The 14442-nt window shown below is 46.4% G+C and overlaps 1 protein-coding gene across 2 annotated transcripts in view; it reads left to right on the top strand.

Annotated features, from left to right (window-relative positions):
* Nucleotides 1-14008, top strand: part of ISM1 (isthmin 1) — a 71740-nt gene extending 57732 nt beyond the window's left edge. For both annotated transcript variants that reach the window (XM_070588810.1, XM_070588812.1), the window contains exons 4-6: nt 3403-3546; nt 6265-6354; nt 11790-14008. In XM_070588810.1, the coding sequence (XP_070444911.1) occupies nt 3403-3546; nt 6265-6354; nt 11790-12307 (752 nt within the window). In that variant the 3' untranslated portion in view covers nt 12308-14008. The remainder of the gene's footprint in view (nt 1-3402; nt 3547-6264; nt 6355-11789) is intronic.
* The last annotated feature ends 434 nt before the right edge of the window (nt 14009-14442 follow it).

The following is a 14442-nucleotide window of genomic DNA, read 5'->3' as shown; positions in this document are numbered from 1 at the left end:
CAGGGGCTGTTGTTCACCATCTTTGTTGTCGTCTTTGCAGTTACTGCTGCTCACATTTGTTTTCTGCTCTGAGCTATGCTCCCTGTAGGTAAGCAAAGGAGAACAGGCTTGTTTTAGTCTAACAGAAAGGAATACTGCCCTCAAAGCCTTGTCCCATGGTCAGAAATCCTCTTTCTGTCCTGTGAACACATTCGACAAATGGAAATCTCCAGGAGGAGAGTGTTTGCTGGGACCTTCGTCTGGGGCGGTGTGCTATAGCAGCTTCCAGACCATGAGCTGATGGACACTGTCCTCCCCACGAAGTTTCTTCGTTCCACTGCTGGCCCAACAGAAATGGTCAGCCACATGGCTATGTAAATGCTCGTGCCTAACTTTGGGGAACCAACATAAAAAAAAAGGTTTGGAAAATAAATGGTTCTGTGAGCATTGAAAGTAAAGACAAAGAACCATCCACTTACTGGGATAAAAAGTCCTTCCTGGTTCCAGAATCTGCTAGGTATCTAGAGAGCATATTTTAGGGAGAATTTTACAGTGTATTTGTAACAGTTAGCTTTTTCTGCTTAAGAAACCACCCCCAAAATTTAGTGGCTTAAGAGAACAAGTATGTTCTCTCTCAAAAGTCTGCAGGTTGTCTAGACTGTTCTGTTCTGGGCTGGTTTGGCTGGGGCTGCATGGTCTAGCATGGTTTCACTCACACTGACGGGGTCCCAGCCTGACAGCTGGGGGTGCTGAGATGGCCGGGGCCTCTCGCCCCCCGGTCCCTCATCTTCCAGGACCCTAGCCTGGGCCTTTCACGTGGTGGTGGAAGGTTCCCTACAGCAAGCGGGCAGCCCTAATGCACAAGCACTTTTCCAGCCTCTGTTTATGTGATATTTGCTATTTTCCCATGGGCCAAAGCAAGTCATGGGGCGCAGGCTGGGGTCAGCGGAAGAGGGTAGCCACCACGGGAGTGGATATGGGGAGAAGAATTATGGAAGTCATTTTTTGCATCATTAGACACAATTAACATTCAATAATTTAGGTCCAAGAAACCAAAATAAGAAATACCTCATGCAGAGATTCCGGTATAAGCCTCATGGTGCGTTTAATGCTAACATCTCAAAGTTCTGGGATGGTATTTCCCAAAATTAGCTCTCCATATGACTGCAAGAGGGAGGATAGGTTGCCAGAGATTTCTAGATGGTGGAGACCCCATTGCTTATGCTGAGCCAACAAGATACCACTTGGCATCCTTGGATTATGTGTTATGCCGGTACCTGCCACTCAGGTGACATGAACTCTACCTATGTGATTTAATAAGCTTTTTCTGACTGACCCACTGCCCCTTTGTCTAAAGACATTACAATCTGTACTTGTGACTTGTTGTTGTTGTTCCCTTTAACAAAATCTAGCCTCTGTGGCACGTGCAGCGTGTGGTTGAACGTGGTCACGTGCAGGTCACCCATGCACCTGGACACCCCTGCTGCTGCGAGTGGAGTCGTGTGCCTGTTCCAGGCACATCCCTGGTCTTCCTGGGGAGATGACCATGAGATACCAGACCACAGAGGTCTTGGAGGAAGCGGCAGTGGCTCCACCCTCGGCAGTTTCTCCCTTTCTGGAAGCAGCATGTCTCTCCAGTTCTACTGTGTTGATGCCCAGTAAGAGATGGGAGCAATGAAGAAGCCTGGTGCAGGGGAAGCAGGCCCCACTTCCTCACATGAGGCAGGGGTTTCAAACATCTGCTTGGCCGTGTGGTTGGAAAACCATTTCTTAGAAGAAAATCAAAGTTCAGAAAAATTCCTTTTTGGGAGGGGGGAGAGATGGATGGGGCCCTGGGGGCAGGCTAGGTGTGAGCAAACGCTGCACTCTGGGTCAGGGAAGGAGACACACCATGAATCCCCCGAGTCTGCTTAATAGGCTGAGGAGCCTCACGGCCCTGTGTTTGCCTGAAGAGTGTTCAGAGTGAACGCCATGTAAACAACAGCCTGGGAGGCTGGCACGGGGCCCGCAGTTCAGGTAGAAACATGTGTGGACTACATTCTTGCTGGGCCTATGTAATAACAATCACCACGACCTGTTATGAACGGAGAGGACCCCTTCTCTGCAAGGCACATGCCTGTAGCTCCACACTTGGCACCAGCTGGGGCCCCAAGGCTGTAGGAAGATTTGGACAAACCAGAAGAAATTATTACCGAATGGAGATGCTGCAGAAAGAGTCATCTTTAGGGATGAAGGGCTTATCACTACAGCCCAAGCTTTCCTTTCTGTTAGCTTTATGACCTTGGATAAGTCATCCAACTGCTCCAGGACTTAGTTTCCTTACTTTTAAAAAGAGAAAGTTAGTCTAGATAATATACCATCCTCTCTCACACCCCCAGGCCCCCGTAACCTGGTCTGCTTCTCCTTTTTCCATACTACTCATCAACTTCTAATATACTGCATAATTTACTCATTTTTTGTGTTTATTGATTATTGTCTGACTCTTCTCACTAAAATATTAGTTCCTCCAGGGCAGGGATCTTTGATAGTTTTATTTAATGATGTATCCCACATACCTAGAATTGTGCCTGGCATATAATGGAGGCTCAGGAAATATTCATTGGATAGATGTTGAGTAATGACCTCAAAGGACCATTTCTAGCTTTATCATCATGTATCAGTTATCTACTGCTGCGTAACAAACCATCCCAAAACTTGGTGGCTTAAAACAACAGAAGTTTATTATTTCTCATGATTCTGTGGCTGGAGTTCAGGCTGGGCCCCACTGGACAATTCCTCTACTCCTGATGGCATCTGCTGCATTCAGCTATGCACAGAGAAGGGCTGGAAGGTTGAAAAAGGCTTCACTCACATGTGTAATGTCTTAGTGGCCCTTCCTGGGGCTCCTCTCTCTCCACGTAGTGTCCCATAGTTCACAGGTTTAGCCTCAGTTTCTTTCACAGTGACTGGATTCCCCAGAGCAAAAGTCAGAAGTTTCCAGGCCTCTTAAGGCCAAAGTCAGCCCAGATTCTAGGGAAGAAGAAATAGATTGACTCTCTCTCTCTCCTCAATGAATGAATGCACAGGGAGGGAAGGAACTGATGGTGGTCATCTTTGGAAACTGCCTACCATATTATTCCATGCTCCCATGTTCTGCTAATGTATGATCTCAATAAGCACTTACTGGGCACCTTCTAGGGTCAGGTCCTCGCCATGTGCTGAATGCCCAGAATGCCCAAAATTTCAGACATAGGACCTGTCTTCACAAAGCTAAGCCCTAAAATGAACCCTGGAGCTGTAACCCTTTGGCTCCAGCTGGTACCTGGTCCCTTCCAACAATGAGAACAATGGAAGTGGACAATTGGAAGGCTGCTTGATGGCGTGGGGGGTGATTTGGGGACTTTTGGAGTGAGGTTGGTGACCATCTCCCTGGCTTCCTCCCAGATTCCACAGATGGTGAGGGCGACTGGAGTCTCTGGTCTGTTTGCAGTGTCACCTGTGGGAACGGCAACCAGAAACGGACCAGATCCTGTGGCTACGCATGCACTGCGACAGAGTCTAGGACGTGCGACCGTCCAAACTGCCCAGGTGGGTTTACACAGGAGTGTGGCTCCAAGTTCAAGGGGAAGCTTTTAATTTATATTTGAAAACTGAGAGACATTGACTTTTTAAACGACAACCATCTTCCTAATAAGAATTCTGACCAGACTGAGACAAGAGACAGTTAACGAGCTTAATGGATGAAAAGATGGATTTCCTGAGTCTTATGCACAATTGCAGTGGCCATGACCTGGAAGACAATGCCACGCTGTACTTACTTAATTTAAAGGAGGGGCTCTGTTTAACTGGGGCCTTTGATGTGAGACTTATTGTGCCTTGAAGAGACACATGAAAACAGACACTCACGGTCTGGTAAGAAAGCCAGGATGAGAGGCTCGGCAGCCATCTACAGCAAAACCATGCAGTTAGCCCCGTCTGTAATGCCAGGGAAGTGCTGAAGGCCCCCAAGGGAGGAGATGGAGACAAACTCGGCTGTTAATTATTGCTTTAAACTGCAGTGTCAGTGTTTTGAAAAGTAAACTAATTGCAAACTTGGTGAGAGACCATATTGGGGGAGAAAAAGAATTGTGACTGTCCGTAGCAGTGTTTTCAAGCTGCAGCCTGTTTTTGTATGGCTCACACGTTTTCCTACCCCTGGAAACTCTGTTCTCAAACCATAACGCTGAGATTTGGAACAAAAAAAAAGTGGAAGAGCAAGGGGGTTTCTGCGGAGAGAGAAGAAGGATGAGATGAGGCACATATATGTTAGCAAAGGGGCGTGTGCAGAAAATAAATGTAAAGAGTGGCAATTCTGGCTCCCTGTCAGCCATGCCGATGGGTTTCAAACAGTGGAGCCACCATCAAGATGCTTTTCCTGATCTCTCCCATGCTCATCATAATGAGGCTGAGCTGAAGTCTGGGAGGATGGGATTTGGATGGGTAGAAATAAACCAACAAATAATAATAATATGAGAAGAAGAAAGGGTAAGAGGCTAGGAAGAAAATGAAGACGAAAGAGGAGAATCTGAAGAAGAAAATGAATGATGGAGATAAGAAGATGAAGCAAAAGAAAATGAAGATAAATATGAATACAATGAAGATAAAGAGGATGAAGAAAAAAACGAAAAAGATGATATGAAGACCAGGAAGAATAGGGGTTTTTTGAATATTTAAATACCGAGCTGATTTCTAAGGTCTTTATGTGTATTATTTAGTTTAACCCTCATAACAGCCTCATGAAGTAGGTATTTATTATCGTACTCATTTGGCAGCTATAGAAACTAAAGCACAGGGGTTAACGTGCCTAGAGTCACACAGGCAGCAGGTGGTCAATCTGGATTTGAATCCAGGCAGTCTGATTCCAGAGGCCATGTTTTTACCCATCAGACTCTTCCACCTCCACCAGGGGGAAGGATATCCGGCTCAGCCACACATGGATGCAGCAGCATTTAATGTCAGGGCTTGCGGGCTGGGCTGTTGTTTTCTCTTGCAGAGCTGGCATCCAGACCCAAGGTGGTAAACTTAGATATTTTGCTAGGGGAAGGCTCTTCTCTGCTGCCATTTTGAATGCTTCCTTCTCATTTTCTCTCACCACTGGGAGCAGTGTGACCAGCAGCCCAGCTTGTAGGGTTTCTTCTCATCTGAAATTGCCTTCTTTTCATCTTTTCTGCTTCTCTGTTCCTGGCTTTTCCAGGTTTTCAAGAATCCCCTAGAATGTGAAGGATTTCATTTTGCTGAATTTTCAGCTTTACTGAAAACAGTCTCCCTGGCCTGGCAGTGATTACACTGTAAAAGTATGTCCCCAAGGGAGATCCTGCAAAAAAGTTTTAGGGGCCTCACATCAAATCATAGAGATCCCCTCAGAGCCAAGCAAGTCATGCCAAGCAGGGCAGACTCTCCAACAGCTAGTCCCCATTCTCCCTGTTCTACCTTTCCCCCGTCTTCTGACTGCCTCAGCTCGCACAGGATCCCTATTTGTAAAGGACGCCTGGGTGGGGGTTTGGGGAGGATGTGGGAGCCAGGAAGTTTGAAGCAAGCTGGGTTCAAGTTAAGAGCAAGTAATGACAAGCCCAGCTGATTCTTTTTGAAGCATCAGCAGCAGTGCTAAAAGTCCTAGGATATCAGGTGTCTAGTCTTTAGCTATGGACTGCTGCATCTTCAAAATGAGTTAGACAAATATTCAAGGGCAAAATATCAGCTAACACTTACCGCTTACTACTCTAGGGACCTTTCTTACATATACCTCATTGAATCCATTCAATTCTAGGAGGTGGGTCATTTAGTTCTCCCCATTTCACCAAGGTGAAAACTGAGGCACACAAAGGTTAAGTGACTTGCCCAAGGTCACACAGCTAGTAATGATTTGAACCAGTCAGTCAGTCCTTAAGACTGGTATTGACCACGAGACAAGGGATTAACCACTACACTGTGCTACCTCTAGTTTGGTTTATCACCCAGACACCACCAGACAGACTTGTGTCCCTGACAGTCCAAAACCCCATTCCTGGGCCCAGTGAATGAGTTCCTGAGGACTCATTCAGGCACATTTGTATCTGATTTCATGCTGCAAATGGTATCTGGGGTTTTAATTTATTTTATGCCCTACTACCTGCTTTTTACTATTTCCTCTGTTGGCAAGGTTCTGCCCATGAGTAGGAATGAATACAAAAAAGGCTGTGTTCAGGTGTATTTGTTTTTTTATTTGAGGGGGGTCGGGGTAACTTTTTCCATATAACTAGGGAAAAATGAGCTCTTGTCTGTGCTTAGGAATCGAAGACACCTTCAGGACAGCTGCCACCGAAGTGAGTCTGCTCGCGGGAAGTGAGGAGTTCAATGCCACCAAACTGTTTGAAGTTGGTAAGAAGATTTTTTTTCTTTTTTATCCAAATATTGATTTAGTGTTTTGGAGATTCCTTTTGCCTTTGCAATGCCATCCTTGGATCTATTTGAATGTTTCGCTTTCCTCTTACGGGGTCCAATTCCCTCAGCATGTTTCTTGCTCACTGAATATATCCAGGCAGGAGAGAGCAGTCCTGTGCCTGCACCAGACTGGGCTGAAGGGCCCTCTGTGTCCGCCCTGCCAGCTACACCGTGTCCACAACAAGTAGGCAGGGACCACTCTTCCCTTAGCATGAGATCAGTATGCAGTAGGGCCTCAAGCTGCGTGGAATCTCCTCTCACTGCCCTCATTGAGTGTCCCCATGAAGTCAAGAAATGGTGAGCTCAGTTCTGCAGCAAAGAGAGGGAGGGAGGGAAAAAGAGAACTTTCAATATTACGCCTGCCTCCCTCCACCACATTTTTTATGAACCTTTGGTATATGCTGCTACTCATCTGCTGGAAAGTGCTAAAGCAAATGCAATACACATGGACCAAACAAAATCAAAAGTGACTACTCAGGTGCTAGTTGAGAGCTTGCTTTTTAAAAATAGCTTCATGTGCTTCTGGATGTAATTCTCTATTGCTGAAAGGTAAAACTCCTTCCGCCCCATTTCTTTTAGCCACCCCAAAATTCTTTCTTAGCCTCTTCACTTCTGCTCTGCCTCCTCAGCCAAACTGGGGGCAGTTGGGAAATTCTGTGTCACCCAGGGCTTCTACCTCAGTCCCTCACACACACAATCAAACTGCCTTTAGCAGGAGCCTTCTGCAAACAATGCATTTGATCCTAAAATTTAAAAAAAGATTAAAGACAAACAGCAGGACTTTAGCATAAAATGGGAGAACAGAAAAAGCAGTCTTTTGGGGCAGAGAGCTTCTCAGGCCTCACGTATCACAGCTCACAGACAGGCAGCTGCTTGCCCTTTTGCCGAGGATGGGTCCGGTTGCACAAAACCACACTGGTGTGCGGCCAAGGACACACAGGGATGAGTAGAAACGGTATATCTCTCAGCTTCCAGGCAGGAGCAAACATGACATGCTCAAATCCAGTAATTGAGGAACATTAGATGAGGGTCTGTCTGCAAAGGTATGAGCAGGGTGGATGGAAACTAAGAAAGGATTGTACAGCACCCCAGGGCTGGCAATAGTGCCGAGCCCTTACCACCCATTGGCCTGAAGGGACCAGGGGAAGGAGTGGTTACCAGAACCCAAAGGGCAGCTGTGTGGAGAGGGTACCTGACAGCACTCCTGCCTCTCAGAAGGATATAGCTAACCTGCAAAACCGAGGAAGGAGCCAAGGGGACAAATACCCAGACCTCACGATCCTCCCTCCCTCTGGTCTCTGGCCAGGTCCTCCCCTTGGCTCAACCCAACTAGAAGTCAGGGCTCAAGGAGCCCATCAACATAGTCCACACAGGACAACCTTTATAGTAAGGAAAAACATGCAATGAGGAGAGGGAAGAGCGAACAGAAGATGCCCAGAAGAGATGAGAAAAGCTTGACTTGGACAAGTTCAATTTCTTAACCTAATCTGCCTCAGTTTTCTGATCTGTAAAGTGATATGAGGTAATAGTGCCTACCTTATAGAGTTATTGTATAATTAAATGAGTTAATATTTGTAAAGTGTTTAGAACATGTCCATCACGCTGAACATCTATATAAGTTTGAGAGAGAAAAATAAGTCAATGGATGTCTCATAGGTACATGAGTTATGATGTCCTTCCACCCTGGAGGGAAAATACAAAGCCATTTTTGGGGGCCTCACTGAATTTTCTTTCTGAAGACCCTGCCCTCTGATGGAGACCCCCACCGCCTTTGCAGACACACATGTCCCAGGATGGAACCTCCATTCTCTCAGCTACTGCTCAGGCAGAGGCTCGAGGGGTGGAATCATAGAACTCTCAGCTGAGAGGAGCCTCAGCATATCCCCACTGGCGACACCCTGGCCCCTGTTCTGCGTGCTCTCTGCGTTCCTGCTAGTTTAATCCTCGTCGCACTTCGTGAGACAAATGCTATTTTCATCATCAATTTAGAGATGAGAAAACTGAAGCACAGTGAGGTAGAATACGTTGCTCAAGGTCACAGAGCTACTGAATGGTTGAGTTGAGATTCGATCCCATGCAGTCGTGCACAAGAACCCTCATGTTTCATCTCAGGCCTGGCCTTTCTGAGCTCCTGAGAGATGCCCCGTCTCTCTCTTCCTCCTTTCCCTGAAGAGAAACCTGAGCCCTCCCCCAGGCTGCCCCATATCCTGACCACTTGATTTCCACTCATGACACCCCCTAGCCTTCCAGGCACCTGGGTCGGAGTTGGAGTCACTCCTGATGTCTTTGTCCCTTTGTCCCCAAGCTCACCGAGGCCTGGCAGCTCTAACTCTCTGACTACTCTTGATCTCATCTGCTGTGCCCTCCCAGAGTATCTCACCTGGACTCTTACAATTGATATCAGCACTGATTGCATTTTCTTATCATAGAGCTCAGTTATTAGTTCACTATCCCTCAAAAATCTTCAGTGGGTCCCTAGTGCCCTCTGAACAAGCTTAAACTGTGTTGAAGACCTCCATGATCAGACACCACAATCTTCCTTCCCTGTATCCTCTGCTCAGGTGAAACTGAACACGTTCCCCAACCCTAGACAACCCCACCAGACTTCTCAACCTTAGTTTGCACAATTAACGCTAACTTGGAATGCCCTCCACTCGCCTTCCTCCATCTCTGCTATGATAGTCTATGTCACTTCGGGGCCTCTGAGAAGCAGATACTAAGATGGGTTTGGATATTCAAGAGATGTATTGGGGAAACACCTGGGAAGGATAAAGGGAAAGGCAGCCAGAGTATGCAGGGAGACCTGTCAGACCAAGGTGCAGGGCTGACCCCTGCAAAGGGAGAGAGGAAAGAAGGAAGGAGGCCTAGGAAGGCAGAGCCTGAGTGCAGCTCTGAGAAAGTCTCAGCCATGCCAATGGGGCCCCCACAGCAGAGGCTGCCTGTTGGAGGAGTCCCTTGTTGGGCAGTACCCCACCGTGCTCAGTCATCAGCTGAGAGCAGGCCAGGGGCAGCATGGCCTTGATGTGAACACCATGGCAGATCCAAGCTGCTACAGCTTGAGGCCACCACTAAGCAAAGTGCCCACAGCAGGTTTTCTTGTAGGAGCTCTGAGCAGAACACCTGTGGCCGCCATGCAGCTCTGCTGAGCCTTAGGACCAGCACAATGTCACACGGTCCTTGAAGCACCCCCTGACTTGTACTGATAGAAACAACGTTGCATTTTTGAAGACCTGTGGGGCTTTTTGCCTTTGCCCTCCTTAATGCACCCTCACATCCCACTGTGGATAGCTTCCTTAGATATGCCTCGTCTTACCCCCTGCAGCTAACCAGGCAGAAGCTGTGGGGAACCTACTCTGCCCACATCATGTTCCTCCACCCCAGCCTGACCTCCAGCTGCCAGCCTCTGTGGTTCTTTGCCTGAGAGCTTTCTCTGGCCCCCAGAGCTCACCAGCCCCTTAATGCATGGTGGGCTGGAAGTCCAGGAGCAGCCCCCTATCAGTGATGATGGCATCTGGTGGATAATACCCAGATAAACAAAAAACAAATCTCTATTCAAAGACTTTATCCAAAGGACTATTGCAAGGGGGAAAGGGACTACAGAGAGAACGCTGTGACTACAGGCCTGAAGCATCTCAAGGGTTTTCTTTTATAGAGCGGTACATAAGGCTAGACAGAAGCCAGAGGGATGAAAGGGTGGCGAGATCAGATAGGAGATCAGAGAATGTTCTACCCTGAGAACATTTTTCTGGGAGGGACCCTTAAGGAGAGGCTGTGTGCTGCCTCAGGCTGAGGTTGGGCCAAAGTTCAGGGGCTTGAAGGAAGGAGAAAAGATTAAAGTTTAGTTAGGATGCATTTTGTTCCAGTCCATCAGTGGGGACAGGCGGTTTAGCTAATCATTTATGAGGCAAAGAAAGGGAATTTGGAGCATCTATGTCTGGCTTTGTCAGAGGCAGACAAGAGGGCATCCGTGAGGGCATGCGGAAGGATGGTTCTGCAGTCAGTGGTTTTCCAGTATGCACAAAGGGTTTAGGGGTGGAGAATTCTTAACCCTGGCTGTTTCCCAGGCTCACAGGGCTTGGGTAAAGTTTGACCCTGTCCCTGCATGGGATAACTGAAATGCTCTCTGTGCGATTTCCTAGGTCCCAGTGGGATTAAGCTGCAGTCCATTGCAGTGGTTACTTGTTTGATCCACACCCTGTATTGCTGCCCTCTCCTCTCGGAACCACCTCTCTGCTCCGCTGCTGGTGTTTCCCAGAATCACCTCCCAAACAACAATTTGCACTGCAATCTTTGTCTCAGGGTCTGGGAAAACAGCAATTTGCACTGGAATCTTTGTCTCAGGGTCTGGGAAAACATAAACTAAGATATTCACTAAACCAGAGGTCCCGGACCTGGCTGACTAAGAGACCAAGAGCGAACACCCATCAGTGAAGGGATCAGGCAGGGACTGTGGTGAACTGGAGATCTCCCTCCCTGACCAAGAAGTCATCCCTATTGGCCTGTTCACAGGGCCAGTTGTTCCCAGGGGCAATGCAGCGCCAGCATAAACATGGTGGAAACCAGGAATCTACATCAGTAAGTGGAATCACCTAGTTCTTAAACGCTGTCAATTAATGCAGTATTTTTTTAATACTGTAAAGGCCAAACACACCTCTGGGGGCCAGTTCTGGCTAGAAGCCTACAGATCAGTGGCTTCTGGCCTAAATGTTAAGTTCCCTAAAAGCAGGGACCACCAGCCCCTTCCTTCTAGAGGCGTCTTATCATATAGATTTGCATACAGTGATTGTTACTCTCTCGTGCCCAAGATTAACAGGTTAGGCCACTAGCCCTAGTTTAAACCAGTCAGTGAGTGGCAGAAATAAAACTTAGTCCTACAAAGATCCCTTTGATGCGTTTTCTACCACTCACCACTTAGGATTTAGAGAGAAGATTCAAAATGGCCCTCTGAATTATTAATTTTGTTGTGGGTGATGATGGTTATCTAGAAAACCATAGACAATATGGTTTAATTATCTTCCTTTTCTTCTGTAGATGCCTACTAAAATTTAAGGATAATACCATATATTTACCAAGAAAAAATTTTAATGAGGCAAATGTAATGATGGTTAAATCTAGGTGATGGATGGCATATGGGCAGTCATTGTACAAGTATACTCTCTCTACTTTTCTATGTGTCTGAAAATTTTTCATAGTATAAATTGAGGAGTTGAGGGGCGTGGAGAGAGTTGTGAGCAAAGAAGTTTCCAAGTTCAAGGGAGGTGAGCATGTTCATCCATGGCCTGGTGATTCCAGGGGCTGCAGGGGTTGACTTCGATGTCACCCTATGGCGGGTTTTCCATGTAGTGAGAGGGTTTTTCTGTGGCCTTTTTCAGACACAGACAGCTGTGAGCGATGGATGAGCTGCAAAAGTGAGTTCTTAAAGAAGTACATGCACAAGGTGATCAATGACCTGCCCAGCTGCCCCTGCTCCTACCCCACCGAGGTGGCCTACAGCACAGCCGACATCTTTGACCGCATCAAGCGCAAGGACTTCCGCTGGAAGGATGCCAGTGGGCCCAAGGAGAAGCTGGAGATCTACAAGCCCACGGCCCGGTACTGCATCCGCTCCATGCTGTCCCTGGAGAGCACTACCCTGGCTGCCCAGCACTGTTGCTATGGCGACAACATGCAGCTCATCACCAGGGGCAAAGGGGCAGGGACGCCTAACCTCATCAGCACTGAGTTCTCCGCGGAGCTCCACTACAAAGTGGACGTCCTGCCCTGGATTATCTGCAAGGGCGACTGGAGCAGGTATAACGAGGCCCGGCCTCCCAACAACGGACAGAAATGCACGGAGAGCCCCTCGGATGAAGATTACATCAAGCAGTTCCAGGAGGCCAGGGAGTATTAAAGAGACGCCACTCTGGTGTTTGTGACACAAATGCACTGCACTGATCTGCTGCCTGGAGCAGAGTCCCTCTTATCTGCATACATGTATATTTGTATATATCACATGAGTATTTTTCATAAATTACACTAGGGGTGTGCGCCAGGCTCGGATAACTGCCATCTACAATGACCACAGACCTCCTTGGAACCCCTCCTAGGGGTGATGTCGGCAGGAGGATGAGGACAAAGAAGCCAGAAGAAGAACCTGGAAGTCGTAGCGGTGGGATTCAGTTCCCATCCCAGATCCAATGTTTCCGAGAGGAAACAGGGGAAAGAGACCGAAGTTGTAAACATTATAAGCAGTTTTTATATATAACTTATTTAATATGAATGTGACTTACATATAAGCTTTTCTCTGGAGTTGTCATGAAACTATTTAATTGCTTTTGTGAGAGTTCAGAAGGGGGCTTAGGGAGCTGGAAGAGAAAGGGAATTTTTAATGACTTTAAAGATAAGTAACTCGATGGAAATGTATCAGAACAAGAAAACACCCACCTTAAACCAAATGTTATTCAGTCATAAGATGCCCTGTTAAAGTCTCTGCTTCCAAAATGCCCTTGCCTCCGACTGGGTAGGGGGTGGGGGGCAAATGGGTACCTAAGGGGCAAATTTGAGGCCTGGTTTTACATAGGCTTTAAAATAAAAAGCCACTATTAGCATAATGCTATGATTCCACTAAAAGCCTTCAGAACGGCAGAATCCCTGCTGTTGTCTTAGTAGGTTCAGAAGGCTGCAGGAAGGTCAGACGTAAAAACAAGGAGTAGCACTTTTCCAAAGAAAAAGGCCAAACAAATGGGGAAAGAACGTGGAACTCATTTCATCTGTTTTATTTTAATACCATCTTAATGATTTTTCTCCACCAATATATTCCCAGTAAATAAATATAAAAAGGGGAGGGGAACTCAAGTCTAGGAAATCCTAATTTTTTATGTTTTAAGAAAGGAAAAAAACTACATTATTTTTGTAAAGTATTTATTGAGTCATTGAGTCTTGTGCATCAAGCAATTGTAATATGACCTGGTTCTGTAGGGTGGAACTTAGGACAAATAAAGAGTTGGTTCTTATGCAATCTTTACTTGCAAAACTCCAGGAAAAGAGACTATATAATAAAACCACAATAAAATGTGTTACCTGCAGTAAATGTGTTACCTGAAAGTATTTATGATTCAAATGCCATAAATAGCCCTGGTAAAGCAGGGCTTTGGGGCAGGGAAGAGGAAGGTTCAAATAAAAGACTCATTGATTGATGTCATGGTGGGTGGTGTAAGTCATAGCATCTTTGGCACCAAGAACATCAACCCAGCCCCCAGGAGTCTAAAGCTCATTGACACATGTATGACTTTTTGCCCACCCAGAGCTAAGAAAGAGCTGAGAAAGCCAAGCCACAGCAGGGCTTAAGACAGCCCAGCTGAGCAGGACCACTTCTAGACAAAATTCTGCAATTACGGTAATAAGTAGAACTACTCATCATGGAATTTATTTCTTTTCCAGATGAGGAAACCAAAGCTCAGAAAAAATAAATTACATTGGATCGATCTTTCTTTTCCTAGCCCTGGGCTTTTTCTACTATATCAAATTTTTGGTGTCCTTATATTCCTGGTGTCTTTGGTGTTCTTGACCCCACCCTTAGGCTCTCTTAATAAAATCTTGTTCATATGGAAAAGCTCTTATCAGTCATTTATTCTTTAGAATGAGTTTTCTATCCATGTATTGCCTACTCTCAGGATATTTGTATTTAAGAGATATTTCTAATTATGGAGTGAGAAGCCTTACTCACATCTGAAGGAATTTTAGGCAACTGATAGGGAGAGAATCAGTAGGTCCATATATCAGGGAAACAGACTTGGTTTCTAATAATGGGAAAACTATTTTTGCAAAGAGAGTTGGTTGCAATGGAATGTATTGCCTTTGAAGTGATGAGTTCCCTGTCAGGACAGGAATTCAAGCAGAGCTGGAGATGAAGTACATGAGAAGCTCAATTGAGGGATGAAAAGAGACAAAAACGTACAGCAATAACACCCCCTGATAAATGTTCTATTAAGGGTAAGCGTAAGTACCATGGGAAAATAGAGGCAGGATTAGGGAAGTACCTGTTGG

Source organism: Equus przewalskii, chromosome 21 (genome assembly GCF_037783145.1).
Source record: "Equus przewalskii isolate Varuska chromosome 21, EquPr2, whole genome shotgun sequence".
NCBI lineage: Eukaryota > Metazoa > Chordata > Mammalia > Perissodactyla > Equidae > Equus > Equus przewalskii.
Note: the sequence above shows the minus strand (reverse complement) of the source record. Positions and strands in the feature narration are given on the sequence as shown.